This window comes from Myzus persicae, unplaced genomic scaffold (assembly GCF_001856785.1).
Source record: "Myzus persicae strain clone G006 unplaced genomic scaffold, MPER_G0061.0, whole genome shotgun sequence".
NCBI classification, from domain to species: Eukaryota; Metazoa; Arthropoda; class Insecta; order Hemiptera; family Aphididae; genus Myzus; species Myzus persicae.
The window spans coordinates 21,552-40,774 of NW_019104345.1; the positions used below are offsets into that span (position 1 = coordinate 21,552).

At 26.8% G+C, this 19,223-nt stretch overlaps 2 protein-coding genes across 3 annotated transcripts; both read left to right on the forward strand.

Moving 5' to 3' along the window:
- Nucleotides 1-153: 153 nt before the first annotated feature.
- Nucleotides 154-6,363, forward strand: LOC111041373 (ubiquitin-like-conjugating enzyme ATG3). Of its 2 annotated transcripts, none has more exons than XM_022325635.1 (7): nucleotides 154-544; nucleotides 802-990; nucleotides 1,081-1,209; nucleotides 3,469-3,663; nucleotides 4,579-4,725; nucleotides 5,126-5,253; nucleotides 5,964-6,363. In XM_022325635.1, the coding sequence occupies exons 1-7, from the start codon at nucleotides 473-475 to the stop codon at nucleotides 6,112-6,114; spliced, it is 1,011 nt and encodes a 336-aa protein (XP_022181327.1). In that variant the 5' UTR covers nucleotides 154-472; the 3' UTR covers nucleotides 6,115-6,363. The 2 variants fall into 2 exon arrangements, with proteins under 2 accessions (XP_022181327.1, XP_022181329.1); XM_022325637.1 differs by having other exon boundaries at nucleotides 155-425.
- Nucleotides 6,364-11,163: 4,800 nt separating this feature from the next.
- On the forward strand, nucleotides 11,164-16,378 carry LOC111041374 (eukaryotic translation initiation factor 5B). The gene is made up of 2 exons (XM_022325638.1): nucleotides 11,164-11,319; nucleotides 13,997-16,378. The coding sequence occupies exon 2, from the start codon at nucleotides 14,022-14,024 to the stop codon at nucleotides 16,314-16,316; it is 2,295 nt and encodes a 764-aa protein (XP_022181330.1). The 5' UTR covers nucleotides 11,164-11,319; nucleotides 13,997-14,021; the 3' UTR covers nucleotides 16,317-16,378.
- Nucleotides 16,379-19,223: the final 2,845 nt, after the last annotated feature.

The window sequence follows — 19,223 nt, forward strand, 5'->3', positions numbered from 1 at the left end:
CTATTATTTTTTCAGGGTCGTTGAATTTATCGCAGAAACGTGTTTGAAATATCATAAATTTTCCTTATCAGTTAACACACACACACACACACACACACTTATAATTATCACATAATATTATTTAGTAATCAAATTACAAACGTTTTTGCAATATTTTGTTATACTGTTTCCCATCTAGCTACTGTAATTATTACGTTTATAAATACAAAGGATCTACTGACCCACTGCTGAATTTTTGAACAATAGCATTACTCGTTTTCGTAGAGATTATCATATTATTTGTTCCTGTTCGTTTGTCGTTCATTTTTTGCGTGTCTGTAATTTCTGTCTCTTCATAATTTACATACCTACATACTTACTTCGAGAAATTGTTTTCGACGACGTGAATTCAACTGGTTGATTTCGATCTCATGAACAGTATCCAGGTACATTCAGTCATCTAATTGAAAATAGTATCTACATCAAAACTACCATGCAAAACGTTATCAATAGCGTGAAAGGCACTGCGTTAGGTTTTGCTGGATTTTTGACTCCAGTTTTAAAGGTATTTATTATTTTTTTGTGTAGGTATAGAAATTGTGATGGACTTAAATAACGATTTTAATCAAATTATGTCTTGCCTTCAAACTTCAAATGTTTTCTTGAGTATAAATTGTAGACAAAAAGCATATAACATATCTACTGAGTGGACTGTGACTAGGTGTTAACTGTGATATTTGTAATAGTAACAAAATTTGTAAATAACATCAACGACTGTTGGAATTTATATTTATATTGTAAATGGATCTGTGTATTTAATAGGAATCAAAATTTAAAGAAACTGGCGTAGTGACACCAAATGAGTTTGTTATTGCTGGTGACCACTTGGTTCATACATGTCCAACATGGGAATGGGCTTGTGGTGACGAGTGCAAGACTAAATCTTATTTACCCAAAAACAAACAATATTTAATTACTAGAAATGTTCCATGTGCACGCCGATGTAAACAAGTAAATAATATGGTGCAATTGATTTAAAAATAAATATAATATGTTGTCTATATCTACCTACTTAGATTATTACATTTTTTAATTCATTAGATTGAAAACTGTGAAGTTCAAGAAAATATTGTGGAATCTGAAGATGGAACTGAAGGATGGGTTGAGACTTATCATTTTGATTCTGCTCTCTCACCTTTGAGTGAAAAAGTATCTGGGATATCATTAGAAGTATGTAAGACTATTAAGACTAATTTATGATTCAAAAAGTAAACGGCAACTTAAAAATATTTTTAAAAACACAAAATCATAATGAATGTTTATAAAAGTACCCAATAACTAGGTTTCATAACCAAAACATTTGTAAATAAATCATGTTTTACAACATTAATTACTTGTTTAATTTAGAAAATGACTGTGAAGATATTAGGTAACTAAAAAGTTATAAGAATCTGACAGTCTGTAACTCTTGTGTAAGTTCTAATATATGTGCATACAAAAATATGAAGGAACTTCTTTTCCTGCTTTTTACTTATAAGCAATACAAACTCATCTTCAGGTATTTCCAGACAGTTTAAAACCCTATAAAAAAAATGTATACTACTTAGTACCTTCAGTACTTATTATACTGACTATAAGGCTATTACCAGCCTCACTATGCAACCACTGTTACTCCCTTAATCTAATATTTTTTTATGACATCATCTCTTAATTAGATTGTCCTTCCCTCCTCTCACTCATCAGTTCAATGTACCCTTACATTCCACCAGTGAAAACACTCAATTTCTGATTCCATATGACCAACTAACTATTTAGTAAATATAGTATAGTTAGCACTTAGCAGTGTTGGGTAGTAACATAACGCAAATTACAAATTACTGTGACGCAATTACTTTTTCAGTAAAGCAGTAGTAATTGCATTACATTTTACTCTAAGTTACGCAATTGTAATGTAATTACATTTTCAAAGTAATTTCTATGAAGTAACACACTAAAGCGTTATTTTCCATGTTATTTATTAAAATAATAGTTTTAAAAGTATTACAAAAACAAGCCGATAAGATATCCAGAATCAGTTTTATTTATTTTTGATTTCATCCAATCCGATAATAGTTAACAATATTATTAAACATTCCAGGAATTAATATTATTTATCATTAGCTGAAAAAAAAGAGTTTGGCTTAAAAATAAAATTGAATTATGATTTACTACTATACTTCCTGTCTACCTATATGGTTATATACCAAAATATAAATTGTAATAATACTAATAATATAACTTATTATATGAATACGAATAACATAGATATTACAATTACTTATTACTAGTATTATAGACATGTGTAGTTTGAGTTTAAACCATATAATAGATTAGATGATAGTACATTAAGATAATATTATTTTGTGATTTGTACAGAATACTTCTAATATTGCTAGGTCTATGATTGTAAAATACATCATAATATGAATTTAATATGGTTAAAAAAAAATGATAACTGTTATCAGAGATAAAAAAAAAGTAACGTTATTTGTAACGCACTACTTTATTTATGAAAAAGTAAAGTAACCTGAAAAAAACAATTTTAGGTAACGGAAATGTAATTTAAATAAAAACATTTGAAGTAACGAGTAATGTAATTCCATTACTTTTTAAAAGTAATTTACCCAACGCTGAAAGTAGTAAATTACTCAACTGTATTATGAAATATATTTAAACTGTTTTTTTTATAATTCAATAAATTAAAAAGTTCAAGTAACATATTTAATAACAAAATAGTCATAAAATTAATATAGTATAAGAACTAGTCACTATCTAACTTTATAGTGTGTTAAATATTAATACCAGTTTTCCCCATGTTTTTTAAAAACCTATTTGTACCTACGGATTATTACATAATAGTTACAATTCACGTAGATACAAACTGGTTAAGAGAGTGTCAGCTCAATATTTAGTTTCTCTCTTAGACCCACGCATAACATACCTAAAACCCTTCACCTAAAATCTAATTTTTATGATTTTTGAGTAAAATCTTAGGGTAAAATTATAAAGGATACAATTTTTATGGGTATGTGACATATGTTTTATATTTTTTATTATTATTTGACCTTCAAAATAAAATGGAAAATTGTAAATTTAAATTATGTTTAAATTATTTTGAGACAATATTTAGACAAATTCGTAGAAAGACAAAACAAAGACTCGTTAATAAATTATTAACATGTAAATTCCATATCATATGCTCATCAAAAGTTAATCCCAAATAATAGATTCCTTTGACCATAAGGATTTTCATTTTATATTATTGCACATGTCATTGTTATCACAAGAATGTGTTGTTAATTTATCTAAGTTCAGTTTGTCTTATAATATTAATCTTGAAGTTCATTAATATAGTTTAAATAGCTGATTAATTTCAATACAAAGTATAATCATTTGTATTTTATTAAATTAATGCTCTACACCATAATTTTAATATTTAAATGTTTGTAGGGAAACCTGAACAGTTTAAATGTTACAAGTCTTAACGGGGATAATCATGTTTTAAATAGTGCAACCAATGAAAACTCAAATGTAATTAATGATTGTGCCAATTATGACAATGATGATAACGACGACGATGAGGAAGAAGGTGATGCTGTAGATATGGATGCATTTGTAGAAAGTGGTTTGCTTGAAGATGATTCGGTTAGTTTATTTCATACATATCTATTAAAGTTTTCTTATTTAATCATTGAAGAATAGGGTTAACATATTTTAGATCTTCTAAACTCTAAATTATGCATGTATATGTGGCCAAAAAATATCAAAGTATGCCCTTAAAACATTCAAATATGACATAAAACTAATTTAAAAATAAATTAATTTGAATTATGAACATTTCTTTAAGGTTTTTGAACAAGAACTAGCATTGGTTCTCAGATAACAAATTTTTATTAGATCTTTATTCAAAATGTATGCACATTAAATTTTTTTAATAAATTGATTTTTACATTTTTTTTTCTAATAAATTATGCCCTTTCACTGTTTTTTCCATAATATGTATTTAAACATTTAGCACTATCCAAAAATATGCAAAATAAAGTTAAACTAATCTGATTCTATTTCAAACAAAACTAACTTATATCTTGGTCTACAATTGTCACAATTAAAAGAAAATATATATGTCATAAACATCATAACCTTCCTTTTTAAAATATTTTTTGTATTGTATAAATATTTTAAATGTAAAAATAATTGCTAAGAGTTTCATAACAACTTTTTTTTTTTAATCATACCTTCTACTTTGTATTAAGTACTTAAAGCCAATGTCATATATGCCAATCACCTATACATGTAAGCAAATGAAAATTAAATAACAAATAGTGGATCACATTTTAAGTTATATTAAAATGTTATAAAAAAAACCTATAGCAAACATGTGCAGAATAAAATAAAAATGAATACTTATTTAGTACAGTAGTAGATATACCAGGTGATTCTTTTATCAAAGAACACTCAATATTTCAACAACTTCTATTAATTGACAATATTTATTTAATATTTAATATTGATTTATAAAAAAATATGAAGCTGAATTTTGCAACTGTATTGTTTTTATAGGTGACTATTTATCCGGAACACACAAAAGAAAAAAAGTTATCAAGCTCATCTGTTGATGAAATATTAAAAACCCGAACATACGATTTACATATTACTTATGACAAATTCTACCAAACTCCAAGACTGTGGCTTTATGGTTATAATGAAGTAAGTATTTTAAAATTGTATTGTATTCCAAATAAAACTAAGTAGTTTATAACTTTAAACTCTTTAAATTTTCTGTGAAATTCTTGTCTTTCCGATAAAAAACTTAATTACATTTTTTTAACACAGATAATGGTTTGTAAAATGTTGATAATATAAAATTCATGATTTAAATACTAAATCATACTGTGATTTTAAAAAAATGTCACAAATGTTACTTTACATATAATATGTAATGCTATTGTTTCCTCAATTTATAGTAATTGGATGATTATTAAATTATACTCACACAAAAAGATTCTAAAATATATTTGTATTCATTATCCAATAAGGGTATTGAATATCAAATTATAAAGCTAGCTCACTTGTTTTTATGATAAAAATAATTGTTTATGAATACTAGAATCAAGGACCATTAAGTGTTGAAGAAATGTATGAAGATGTAAGTCAAGATTATGCAAAGAAAACTGTTACCATGGAATCTCACCCACATGTTCCAGGTCCTTCTATGGCTTCAATACATCCTTGCAAGTATGTTCATTTTCAATAAAGTATGGTTAACCTACATAACTACGAAAGTATTTTTCTTTTATTCATTCACTTATTATTAATTTTTATATTAATATCCATAACATTTAGTTCTATACTATCATATTTTCCCGGTAGACAATTTAGTGTAATATGCTTTGCTCATTCTTTTTATGTGCGACCAGCATATTGATTTGACAAAATAATATTATTCATAAATGTTTAAAAGCATTTATAAGCAATTATTATAATTAGAAATTTAATAAAAATGTTCATGTAAATGATAATTGAAAACTGGCATTATAAAAAAATCTGAACAAGCCTATGATTTATAGCAAATAAAATGATAAAATGAATTCACTTATAAATAATTTGTTGGTATTTTCTTTTTTTTATACAATTATAATAACTAAATATGTATTGTTAAATCCCAATAGTATTTGTACTTTATAAATGCTAAAGAAGGCTACTCTAATATCAATAAGAAAATTATTGTTTCTTTTTATAATACATCTTCAAATTTAAGTAATGAACATAATGAACCACTTGACTTGAAGTTTGAAAATCCATTGTGCCCCTCCCCTGTAGATACGCACATATGTTTAAAATAACAATTAATATTATTATAAAAATACTATTTAAATACTATTAACAATTTTGTAATTAATATTGAGTTGTTTAGTATCTAGTTAATGATTTTCAAATATTTACAGGCATGCTGATATTATGAAAAAGCTAATCCAAATGGTGACCGACGGTGGGAGAGATTTAGGAGTGCACATGTACTTAATTATATTTTTGAAATTTGTTCAATCAGTCATTCCAACTATAGATTATGATTACACTCAAAATATTAATTTATAGTAGGAGTTGAGTTGTTCAATTGAGATGATGCTACCCATTTGTTTTTGTTGTCTCTGTCTTACCTACTCACAACATAGCAAATTTTCGTTCACTAGTTTGAAGAGTGTGCCATTAGTTTTTATATTAGAATGAATTTAAGTATCATCAAACTTTCATGTTAGAACATTATCTATGCTTAAACGTTTCCGGATTGTTGGATATTTTAATTTTCATGCGAGATATAAGCATTTTTTAATTGTGTTATTTCACATACTCGTATCTTCCTCGAAAATTAAAATATCGAAAATCTGCCGACGTTTAATCATAGATAATATTCTTACCTAAAACTTTGATAATAGGTCAATTCACTCTAATATCAAAAATAACCGCACACTATTGAAACTAGTGAACGAAAATGTTCTATATCCTACGCGTGTAAGACAAAGACAACAAATGTATGGGTAGCATTCTCTTAATATGATTCTATGAAAATATCAGAGTATAAAATTTATTTTAAATCAAAATTCAATCTATAATAATGATTAATTGATGATTGATCCAACTAAAATCAACTGTTTATGTGGCTAAGTAATCAATCTACTAAATTGTATTAACAAGCCATTATTATTTTAGTTACTATAATTTATGTTAATAATAAGAAGTATAAATTAACATATTTAACAAAAAACTTATTTTGATTGGAAAGTTTTCGTTAGCAATAAAAAACAGTTAAAAGAAAACATTTTTACAAATGTATTTATTTTACTTATACCTGTAAGGTAAAAATATTATTTGTACTTATTTTTATATTGATCATTGATGAGATTTCACACTGTATAAAATCTATTATGACATAATGTTTATTCAATTATTTGCGGTTGACTTTTAACTTAAAATTACAAATTATTTAGAATTCTTCTTTAAGATTCTTATTGTTATGTTTTTTTAAAGTTTTCATTGTTGAAATATATGCCATTTGTTTATAGTTTATTTTTAATCTATTGTTGCTTATAAAATATAATAACAAATATTTTATTTACTTTAATTTTATCTTATGGACAGTGTCACCCTAGCCACACAAATAGCTGGTATAAATACTGTATTGTACCAGAACTTCAACTTTTAATTTTCCTGCATTGTCTTTATTCAAGTCACTCCAACAAACATAACTTGTGGTTTTGCATGTATACATACTTTTATTAGAATTGGAGCCCATGAGATATTTTCAATATGCAGTGAAACTTCCATTTGATAAAATTTTCTGTTTAACGAATTATTTTTGAGGACCATGATCTTCATTGTTATAATTATGCACAAATTAATCTCTGTATAAGGATATTGATGTTTCTTTATAATCAATAGACTATTTGATAACAAATCTGTTTTTGTAATTGTTGTCACTATCAAATAGTATTGTTCTTCAATACCTACAATTTATTTTATTCGATGTTAATAAGACATTAATAAGCACGCCAGTTAATTTGGCGCAGTGCTTCAGTTTCAATGTTAACTTATACAATCAATTTTCTTTAAAAAATTTGAAACGTAAATGTTTACTAAATGTTGACACTTACTAATTATTTCTTTTAAAAAGGTTTTTAAAAAGTATACTTAATATGTATAATATGATGTATTATGATGTTTTTTTTTCCAATACAATATCAATTCTATTAGAAAAATTCCTCTATATTACAATTTTTGTTTGTTCCCCGTGATACTGTGTTATATGGAGTTTCACTGTAATAGGTTGGGATTCTTAAACATAATTATATAGCTGCCTAAAAGGTTCATGATTCCTGGTATAGTGTTTACCTTGGAGGTTTGTGTAGAAACAACATACCTAATAATGTATTATTGCTAGACAGTCTCTTTGGTTTTATAAAAAATTGCGTTACTAATAATGCTACTTGAATGATAAAGATGTGAACAAAAGGTTTTAAACATCTGAAAGCAACGTTCTTAATGATAACATTCCATAACAACTAAAGCTTAGCTTAAATCGGTTAACGCAATGAGTTATAATGATTATTTGATGATAACTTGGATATATTCAACAAAATATTCTTGTAAAACGTTTGTATTATAATAATGTTACCTATCGTTCTATTTTTGTTTGAAATACTAAATTTAAGCCTCTTTTGGAATTTGGTATGTATAATAAAATACTTTGAAGTGGATATTGTTGAAGAAAGCAGAGATATTCTGTATTATCCATATGCAAATGACAAAAGTATTTAATCATTCATCCAAAGTTTAAAAAAATTAGGATTAAGTAAAAAGATTAGATACAAAATCTATTTAAAAACTATGATTATATATTTTTTAGATTTTTTTATTTAGGTACAGTAACTATAAACTACTAGGTATTTGTTAAAAACCTTGAATTATTTTTTCAACCCCTGGGTACAAAAATTGATTTCTAAATTTTCGAGGTTTTGATGGAGTTTGTCAAAATTTAAATTTTAAAGTATACATGTTTATACTTTTATAGAAATGAAAATCATGTTTATGTATCTTTTATATTTTTTTACTACCATTCCAACACTTCGTGATGAACTTGGTTATCAACTTTCAAGTTTTTTGACCTAACGAAACAATATCATTGACATTATATACAGAAAAATAAACTAAAAAAATTAAAAATGTATAATAATTGCTTAAAAAGAAATTGCATCATAATTCGTAATATTTTACAGAAATTGAAAAAATTAACATTTGGTAAAGTATCTAAGGTTATTTCGTATTCTTTTTTGAAATGCAACAAAATAAAAAAAAATGATTGATAAGAATTCGTTAATTTACGGGTGAATATTAAAAGCCGATAAAATTGTATACTATTGTAACACTCATAAAAAAATAAATTTGACTTTCCAGTAAACTTTTTTAGATTCTGAGCGGAGCGATGAATGTATTGATTTTACAATGATGTGTGTTTTTATATTTATTTATTAATTTTTTGTGTCTGTCATCACGGTTTCTTGCAGTAAAAATTCTTCGATTGTAGGCACTCGAAATTTACACCAAATGTTCATTTCATCAATTCATATGCTTTATAAAATTTTCAAGCGTTTAAAGCTGTTGCATGACGGATATTTTCAATTTTCATTTTTTTTTTATACATTTTAATTAAATTTTATTGATCAAATAGCATGAAAATGTAATACAAAACTCTTGATAAATTGTTACGACAGCAGTTAAAATTTTTTAAAAATACTTAAACATAAAACACTGTTTTTTTTATTGTCATTTAAAGTTCATATTTTGACAATATTTATCAAATCGAAAATTGAAAATGATTTTATAGTTAAAAATGTATACAATTTTCAATTTTTACAGCTAATAGGATTGAAAATTTAAAACATGGTTCCACTTAAGTAGTTTTTTCGTAACTAAGAAATCTAAAAAATATATGAATACAGTTATTTTTTACAGACATTTTTAAGTTCAAATTTGAACAAAATTGCATATTAACACAAAGAATAACGTTTATCATTTTGTTGTAATTCTTTTCCAAAACAGCCCAATTTTACACAGGTGTATTAATGTATTTAATATTTTCCAGCATCACTGATAATTTAATAAGTAATAACTATATAAAATATCCTAAACTAGTAAACTGACATACCGTCTCCATTAAGAATCGTTTTTCGAATACAATGATTTGATATCATGGAATCAAATTTAATACCATCCATTACAGCGACCTCTTAGGCACCTAATGTACAGCAGAGCGACATCCACTTACCCGCTTTTTCGACTAGCATTCGGGCTCAGTAGATATTTTAGAGTTATAACTTTTATGTTTGAAATATTTTGACAAAAGTAACAAGTGTTAGGTTTTCGTTTCTTTCAAAATTTGAATCTATGCAAAAAGCTAAGAAATGTTACTGTGAAGTCCTTATAATAATATAGGTAACAATAATTATCTAAAACTATAAAATAATAGGTATTGATAGGTAAATATTGTAGAATTGTAGTCCAATGTACCATGTATACGTAAATATATTTACCTATGTATCGTGTCACATTGACTTCACAGTCCGATAGTCGTACACTATGGTCATACGACATACGAACATAATATTATAATTTATATTATACCCTGCAGGCAGCGTACGCATATCGTATAACAATGAAAAATGATTATGATTTTTGAATTGTATGATTTGTTGTGAAATTGTTGAAATTGAGCATAAAATGTGGTTCGATCCCCATCTCCTCAGTTCTCAATTAAAGTCTGAGATTAAGCACCGGCATCGGTATTCGGTACATTCCAATAATATGTAATAATTATTAATAATAATCTACGATGTTAAATTCCTAAACATTAATTATTTACTTCAGTTATGCGCAACCAGTACTCAGGAGGAATAAATAAAAATGCAATAAATTATTGAAATTTTTTTTTCTTTATTTATGTTTTCCTTGCATTAATTAACTTCACTTAGACCATAGAGATTCAATATGTTTCACATTTATATATCAGATTTCATTGGTTACAAGATTACTGGGTAATAATTTAACAGAGTGCAATATAAGGTTTTTACACAATTTTAACATTATCTACATTATTTACAATATGTAATTTGTTAGATATGATTTATTTTATTTTATTTTATTTAAAGCATCGTGCATCGTGGGGAAGAGTTAGTTGAAGTCTGCGACTGTTAGGACTAATATTCAACCCGAAAATGATTGTATAACCACACGTGTGTAATTATTGTCTACCGAGCACGCAGGACGGTGTCGACGTCTTCACAAGGGAGCGGCGGCGTAAAACGCTTGAAATTTTTTACCAGAGCGAGAGCCATAGCCCTAGGCATATCTATTACATAAATAATAATAATTGTTATATTTATTTATACGTCTAAGCCCTAAGGTGAGACTGGTGAGAGCTGTTTAGTGTTTATGGTCGGTGGGGGACGATTGCCGATAAGATAATAAGAAGAACTTGTTAGTTATAGTTGTAGAGTTGTACGCAGCGTACATAAAAATATTAATAATAATAATAATAATAATAATATACTCTATGGCACCACCACGTCCGTTGATAACAGCATATGATAAGAAGCACCGTGTGTCGGGTGGAGATAAACACGACGATTCGCGATTATCGTATTGTCAGCGTCCAGAGTACTTCTTGTCGTTTGCACCTACATAAAATTGCAGTGACAGAATCGTCACTTACGACTGCCGGCCAACTGAATTTTCTTGAACTTTACATCGGTGAGTAAATCGTTTTGTAGATTGTAAATCGTATGCGCTCTGGTCTCGTGCGATGTTGTACACTATCGTTATGCAATACCGTCGCTCTGCCACATAGTCACTGTGTCGATGCTCGACGCGGGATAATCACTACCTCACTGTTTTGGATTACTCCTGGCCGTGGTTTTAAAGCCCTGGGTCATTCATTGGCGTTTGCACATGGTCGCGTCTGTTTTTAAACGGGCTGCCCATACGTATCTCCATAAAACGAGTCCAACGGTGTCAATATGTGTGCCCATCTGAGCCTACCGTGGTCGTAACTGTCATCTATGTTTTACCTATTCATATTGTAGAGGAAATTCAATAATAATATAATTATATATTATGGGTACATAACTAGGCAAAGTTTAATTCCTATGATTTAAGTTTCAACAAATACCTTTGCTGATATATTGGCCGATTAATTGTTTGATGTATTCTTTCATATTGGTTTAGTGGATTTCATTATCTATTTAATTCGCCTTATTTAATTTACCAAACTTCACTAGATTTGCTCTTTAATCAGTTTAAATGCTGTGTATGTGTGGTAAATATGGAACTAATCAATAAGATTTATTATGTTTTAATAATATCATAGAAATGGTCTATAGTGTTAAATCTTATTAGGCTAGATTTATTTCCTATATTATTAGAATATGTTAATATCAAAGATTTAAATTATAACGTAAATGGCTGGTTAGTAACAACAGTTTTGTTTAAGTTTGGCTTCTTATGATATTGACTAGGATATAACCTTAATGCCTAATGGACATGATTTTTAGGTAATGACACATTTGGCGAAATTCCTCAGGTAATGACTATAAATTCAGCCTTCTGAAATTATCAATTAAATAAGTTTGTACCTAAATAATTATAGTTATAGGTAGAAGAGTGGTACAATTGGTTTGTATCTAGGAATAATTAAAAATAATTGAAACTTTCTCAGAAAAATGCCTATGTATTGACAATATTGTTTATTCATGTTATTGACAAGGCACTTAGATTATTAACATAAATTAGGTACATAATTGACAGTAATACATATATTATAATTTAACTTAATACTTATTATGAACTAATAAACACTAATTATAAAATGGTCATCACATAAACAAATATTTAATTTTTATCCACTCAAATATTTATTAAAATATTAGTTAATGTATACTTTACTTTAAATACCTAACATCTATACAATTATTTTAAAAATATTATTGTAGCATTAAACTTTGCCACTTTGGAAGTAGATACATTTTTTTTTTATTTGTATAAATGGAACAGATATAGAATAGTATTGATAATACAAATCATCTATGTAAAAAACTACTGTTTTATTTAGTCAATCAGGTGATTTAATTAATAATTCAGAACTTAGGAATTGCTCAGTTACCTATAGAATATAGATACAAAATCCAATTTAAGTCTTAATAATTTATGCTATACATTCAAATTATAATTTTTATTATGCTGTTATACCTTTTGTAATTTGTTGAATGTAACTCGTCTTTTCTAAAAATATTAATAACAAATAACTAAAACTTACTTTTATGTTTTTTTATCTAATAATTTAATTTAATTAAAAACATTTTTAAAGCTATAATTTTTAAGAACAAAATAAAGAAAGTGTATAATATGTAATTTTGCAATACTGTAAAAGGTACTACCATAATTTATGATATACAAAACCTAATGTTACAAACATTCATTATACTTGACTATCTCTAAAATATTATTTGTTGTACATTCCAACAATCTATATTAATTCTTTACATTTTTATCAATCAATCGGCATAGATAACTAATATAAATAAATATATCTGTACAAAATATTACATTCGGTCTAATTTAAAAAATTACAAATAAGGAAATCAATCCGTTGAATTAGATTATTTTATTAGGTACCTACCTAATATTTATAAAATTGCCATATAACATTTGCGGACTATGGAAGAACTATTTTACCTAACTTTGTTAAGACTGTATGCTTTTGTTGTAAATAGTAATAATAATTTTCACAGGACCTAAATAGTTTATTCAATTCATTGTTCAAATGAGTACAGATATTATTTTAATACACATAAATAAGGTTAAATAACATATATGATCAATAATTGTGATACAATTATATTTGTTTTTTACATGTTTATAAAATTAATAAAATATTAATAATTAGATATGACATTATGTTGATAAATTATAAGAAAATGAGATATCTTGTTTTAATCTATAAAAGAGAAAATATATTTTTAAAACAAAGAAAAAATTCTAAAAAATGATAATTTTTATTGCACTAACAATTATAATTGATTACTCCAATAACATAACTGTACTTAAATATATACATTTCAATTAAATATATGTGTTTATTTAATAGAGAAAATAATTTTGGCTTTTGTAGGTACCTATTGATGTAATTTTAATACAATTTTAAAAATATAAGTATAAATTTCAATTAAAATATGCTATAATTGTCTATCAGTATACTACAGGACAATTTCCATTTAAAAAAATATAATATTCATATCTACTTGAAATTATGTACTTTTTATTTAATTAATCTACATATGGCTTTTCTTAGAATTGAAGTTCTGTTAAAATTGATTATTTTTTGTTTATCGGTACCTATATTTTATGTTCAAACTGGATTTTTTTGTTTCAGTGTAAATTTCGCAATTGTTTAAAAAATGTCTACTAATGATGCAAAAAAGAAGAAGAAGCCAGTTGTCCCAGTCAAAGATAAGAAAGGACCTGGTAAAAAAGCGATTGCAGCTTTAAAAGAAGTATTACAACAACAAAAAGAAGAAGAGGAGAAACTCCGTAAGGAAGAAGAAGAAGAAGAAAAACGTTTAGAAGAACTTGAAAAACAAAAAGAAGAAAAAATAAAATTAGAACAAGAAAAGAAAGAAAAGAAAAAACAAAAGGAAAAAGAAAAAAAAGAAAGACTAAAAGCTGAAGGAAAATTTTTGACTCCTAAACAAAAAGCTGATAGAGCCCGTGCACAACTACTTTTAGAATCTTATAAAGCGCAAAGAGAAGCATTACTAAATCCGTCAATTGTGGACAAAGAAGAAGAAAATGGTGAATCTGAAGAATCAGATGAAGAAACTAATGACAATTCGGAGAACAGTAAAAATGTAACTAAGGCAGTAAAAGTTCAAACTCAAAATGAAGATTTATCAAATGAAGAAGAGGAATCTGATCTACGAGCTGCTGTCGTATGTGTTTTGGGTCACGTAGATACTGGTAAGACTAAAATATTAGATAAGCTTCGTAGAACTAATGTTCAAGATGGTGAAGCCGGAGGCATCACCCAACAAATAGGAGCTACAAATGTTCCACTTCATGCTATAAAAGAGCAAACTAAAGTTGTAAATGGTTATGCAACTAAAAAGTTTTTAGTTCCAGGCTTATTAATTATTGATACACCCGGTCATGAGTCTTTTAGCAACCTCCGTAACAGAGGCTCTTCATTATGTGATATTGCTATTTTAGTAGTCGACATCATGCATGGTTTAGAACCACAAACTATAGAATCCATTAATATACTGAAAACTAAGAAAACACCATTTATTGTTGCTTTAAATAAAATTGATCGATTGTATGATTGGCAGACTAATCCACGTAAAGACGTAAGGGATGTTTTGACCTCTCAGCATTCAAATACTCAAAATGAATTTAAAACAAGATCCCAAAACGTTATATTACAATTTGCTGAACAAGGTTTAAATGCTGCTTTATTCTTTGAAAATCCTGACCCAAAATCTTATGTATCATTAGTACCTACATCGGCTATTACTGGTGAAGGAATGGGAAATTTATTAGATCTTATTGTTGAAAATTGTCAAACACATTTATATAAAAGACTTGTTTTCAATACAGAGTTGCAAGCCACTGTATTGGAAGTAAAAGCTATAACTGGCTTAGGAACTACCATTGATACTATTTTAGTAAATGGTTACCTTAGAGAAGGAGATACAATTGTTGTAGCAGGCACTGATGGGCCTGTCGTCACTCAGATTAGATCATTACTAATGCCTCAACCTCTGAAAGAACTTAGAGTGAAAAATGCTTATATTGAGTATAAAGAAATCAAAGCAGCTCAAGGTGTTAAAATTGCTGCTAAAGATTTAGAAAAAGCTATAGCAGGCTTAAATATTTATGTAGCTAACAAAGCAGATGAAGTTGAAAGACTTAAAGAGGTGGTAGCAAAAGAATTAAAGTCTGCTTTAAGTACTATTAAATTACAAGATAGAGGTGTTTATGTTCAAGCTTCGACATTAGGTTCATTAGAAGCTTTATTGGACTTCTTAAGATCTAGTAAAATACCATATAGCAATATACGAATTGGTCCCGTAGTTAAAAAAGATGTTATGAAAGCATCAATAATGTTGGAACATTCTCCTCTGTATGCTACTATATTAGCTTTTGATGTTAAAGTTGAAAGAGATGCACAAGAATTAGCAGATACATTGAATGTCAAAATATTCCAAGCTGATATTATATACCATTTATTTGATAAATTTACCGCGTATCAAGATGATCTCAAAAAGAAGAATCGAGATCAGTTTAAGTCTATCGCAGTATTTCCTTGCAAACTTAAAGTCTTACCACAGTTTGTGTTTAATTCAAGAGATCCAATTGTTATGGGAGTAATGGTGGAGTCTGGAATTGTTAAAGAAGGTACACCCATATGTGTTCCTAGTAAGGAATTTGTTGAGTTGGGGATTGTGACCAGCATAGAAAACAACCACAAAACTGTTGAAACTGCTAGAAAAGGACAAGAAATTTGTATAAAGATTGAACCAATACCAGGTGATGCGCCAAAAATGTTTGGAAGGCATTTTGATGAAAAGGATATGTTGGTGAGCAAAATATCCAGACAGTCGATTGATGCATGCAAAGATCATTTTAGAGATGATTTATTGAAGACTGACTGGCAATTGATGGTTGAGCTCAAGAAATTATTTGAAATTTTATGATGAAAATGTTTATAGCTAATATATTTTTTTTCTATGAAATAAAACAAATTAATTATTCCAAATTGGAAAGTATTTTTTTTTTATAATTATTCTTTGATTAAAATGATCATCTATTGAAACAAATAAAGAATTTTTTTTTATCACAATAAATATTTGAGTATAACTTACTATTTCTTGTTAGAGAAGAACAAATAGTTCATAATTAAAAAGACTTCATAAATACTTTTAAAAAAGTAACAGGAATTATTCAATGGTATGGTAATTTAAAATTTAGCATCTAAGTAAAAGTAGATTATTTAAACATTTGATGAAAAAATAATTAAAAAACAAAAACATTATCTGTACTTATTCTACGTTCAACAGACTAACAATTAAGTGATTTTTATAAACATTAAATTGCTAGATATTATTATATAATATGCTATTCATAAATTTTTTTCATTTATAATATGTTGTTTAAATAAATATAATATTCTAATTTTTAAAAATGTTAAGTGTTAAAAAAAATATAGTTATGTTAATTTTAATTCATGCTTGGAAACTGGGTATTAAAAAAAATATGCCTTATAGGTAACACATTAACCACTGAAGTGTACATAGATATTTAATTGGAAGATTTTTCTTTTAAAAGTTCAAAATAACACTATATGTCTTCGTGGTAACATAAATCAGTACACTTATGGATTTAATTGTCACTCGTGAACAAACAATTTATTTGCAGAATAAAGAACAAATACAATTATAGCAATATATATATTATCTTTTTTTCAAAACATTTGCATAATTAGTAACTGGAAAAAGGTACAAAGATTATATTAATATAACATCTTGTAACACTTGAAAGTTATAATGACTTCATAATGTGATTGCTATAGCTTGTGTTAGCTTTAGTTGTTAGATACCCAAACTACAAGATAATAAGAAGTAGGTAAGGATTAGACATTAGAATCATTAGATAATCAATTAAAACCGATTTCTTAAACCACTATAGGTGTCAAGATATTTTTTACAGGATTCAGCTTAAAGTAATAGAACAATGAAAGTTATCTAGTCATCTAGAGTAGAGTTATGTAAATGTTTTTTTTTTTAAATATTGGACATAACAATCAAGTTAAGAATGCATTACCTAAAAATAAAATGCCTCAGTTAAACTATATAAATTTGTCTCCCCTCCTTTTCACCACCTTTCAAACAAAGAATTTATTCGTTTTGTAATATTTAAGTATATAGTTAATACTAGCGCAACAAAAATGCCATCAAACATTTTCTTACAAATTCTTGCTGTCACTTAAAAGCAATAACACTCTTTTCTTACCTACTTATATCTACAACCTATCAACTATTATAGTAGGTCATTCTATACTAATATTATAAAGCTGAAGCATTTGTATATTTAAATATGCTGATCTCTTAAACCACATGACAGTTTTCAATAAAAGTTGTATCAATAGAATCCTTGAGACTTGGGTATTCTTAGCTACTATTTGTGGATATAAGGTTACTTATAGACTAGATTTGACTCTTAAAAATCGAATATTTCTTTGTTTATTAAATGGTTGCGTTGGTTACAGATTATAATTATAATACTCAGTGTCTTCGGAATTAATTGTGTCAGTTAGAACACTAATATTTAAATGGCTAGATATTTTACTTACACAATTATAATTACCGCCAAGTAAGACACAAGTGTTATTCACTTATGGTTACATAAATATTAAACCAGGATAAAATTGAGAATTATTAAGTAGTGGGGCTCAATCCAATAATTTAAAAACTGCGTTCCAAGTGCAAAATTACTTAACACTGACCTCCAACCCCCTTTGAAATCTACATTTTGGCTTAGTCATGGCATTTTAGATTTATTATATTCCAAGTATAATATGTAACACGTAAGTGAATAATATGTATTTATATTTTATATTCAACTTATTTTTCAATAATTTTCCCAATTACATTTCATACATTCACTCACTTAAAAAAGTATTATTATCATTATTATTCATATTTTCATTGCAATAATACCTACATGTTTCAGTAGGAATTAAAAAATGTATAATTATCAATGATAATATCTTAATTTGTGGTTCAAATGCATGCCTATGTCAATTGTCAACACTAATATACAGATTTTTGATAATGCAATAGTTTATTATACAAATCTGTGCTTGCTAAACTAAGCACAGAACAAGCATGATATTATATAATCAAATCATAGTAAAAAATAGCAAGGTATTAGTCTTATTATCTTAAGTCTAAACCATAGAAGAGATAAAAAATACTTTGGGTATTAAAAAATGCAAAATGTATTAGGTAGGTTTACAACAATTTAAATTCACTCTACATTTTAATAATTATTATTTCTGGCATAAGTCTGTACAATCCCTCTGTCCTAGTAAAAGAAGATAACATTAGGGGAGTTTTGTCACCTTGCGCACTCCCCACAACAATTCAAGAACTGCATTAAAATCATCAAATATTTATAAATCAATAGTGAGCCATTACATTTTAGTGAATTATCAAATTAATTAATTTGTATTCAATACATTTGGCATAAATATAGGTATCGAATCTACAAACTATCCAGTTACTAACTGATTAATTCCATACTTTACAGATGAAAAAACTTACAAGTAACCAAAAAGTATATTATATACCTAAATTTATAAAAATAGTACAATAATATTATGATGATAAATTAAAAAATGAATGTCTAAATGTAGTTCTATGGTATATTCTTTGTTGAATTGTATTGTATACTTGTAGGCTTATAAGAACAACAATTTAACAGTTCCCTTATGGGTGGTTTGTATAAATTCCATGTTTAGGATTGCAATTCGCTTGAATTTATAGCTTGAACAAATAACTGATTAAAAAACGTCATAAATTATAATAAACTACCTACAATTT

Excerpts from the sequence above, each read along its gene's own strand:
- LOC111041373 (XM_022325635.1), top strand. The coding sequence starts at position 473 with ATGCAAAACGTTATCAATAGCGTGAAAGGCACTGCGTTAGGTTTTGCT. Across the intron at positions 545-801 it reads TTTTGACTCCAGTTTTAAAG|GAATCAAAATTTAAAGAAAC; the intron begins GTATTTATTATT and ends TGTATTTAATAG. Across the intron at positions 991-1,080 it reads GTGCACGCCGATGTAAACAA|ATTGAAAACTGTGAAGTTCA; the intron begins GTAAATAATATG and ends TTAATTCATTAG.
- LOC111041374 (XM_022325638.1), top strand. The coding sequence starts at position 14,022 with ATGTCTACTAATGATGCAAAAAAGAAGAAGAAGCCAGTTGTCCCAGTC.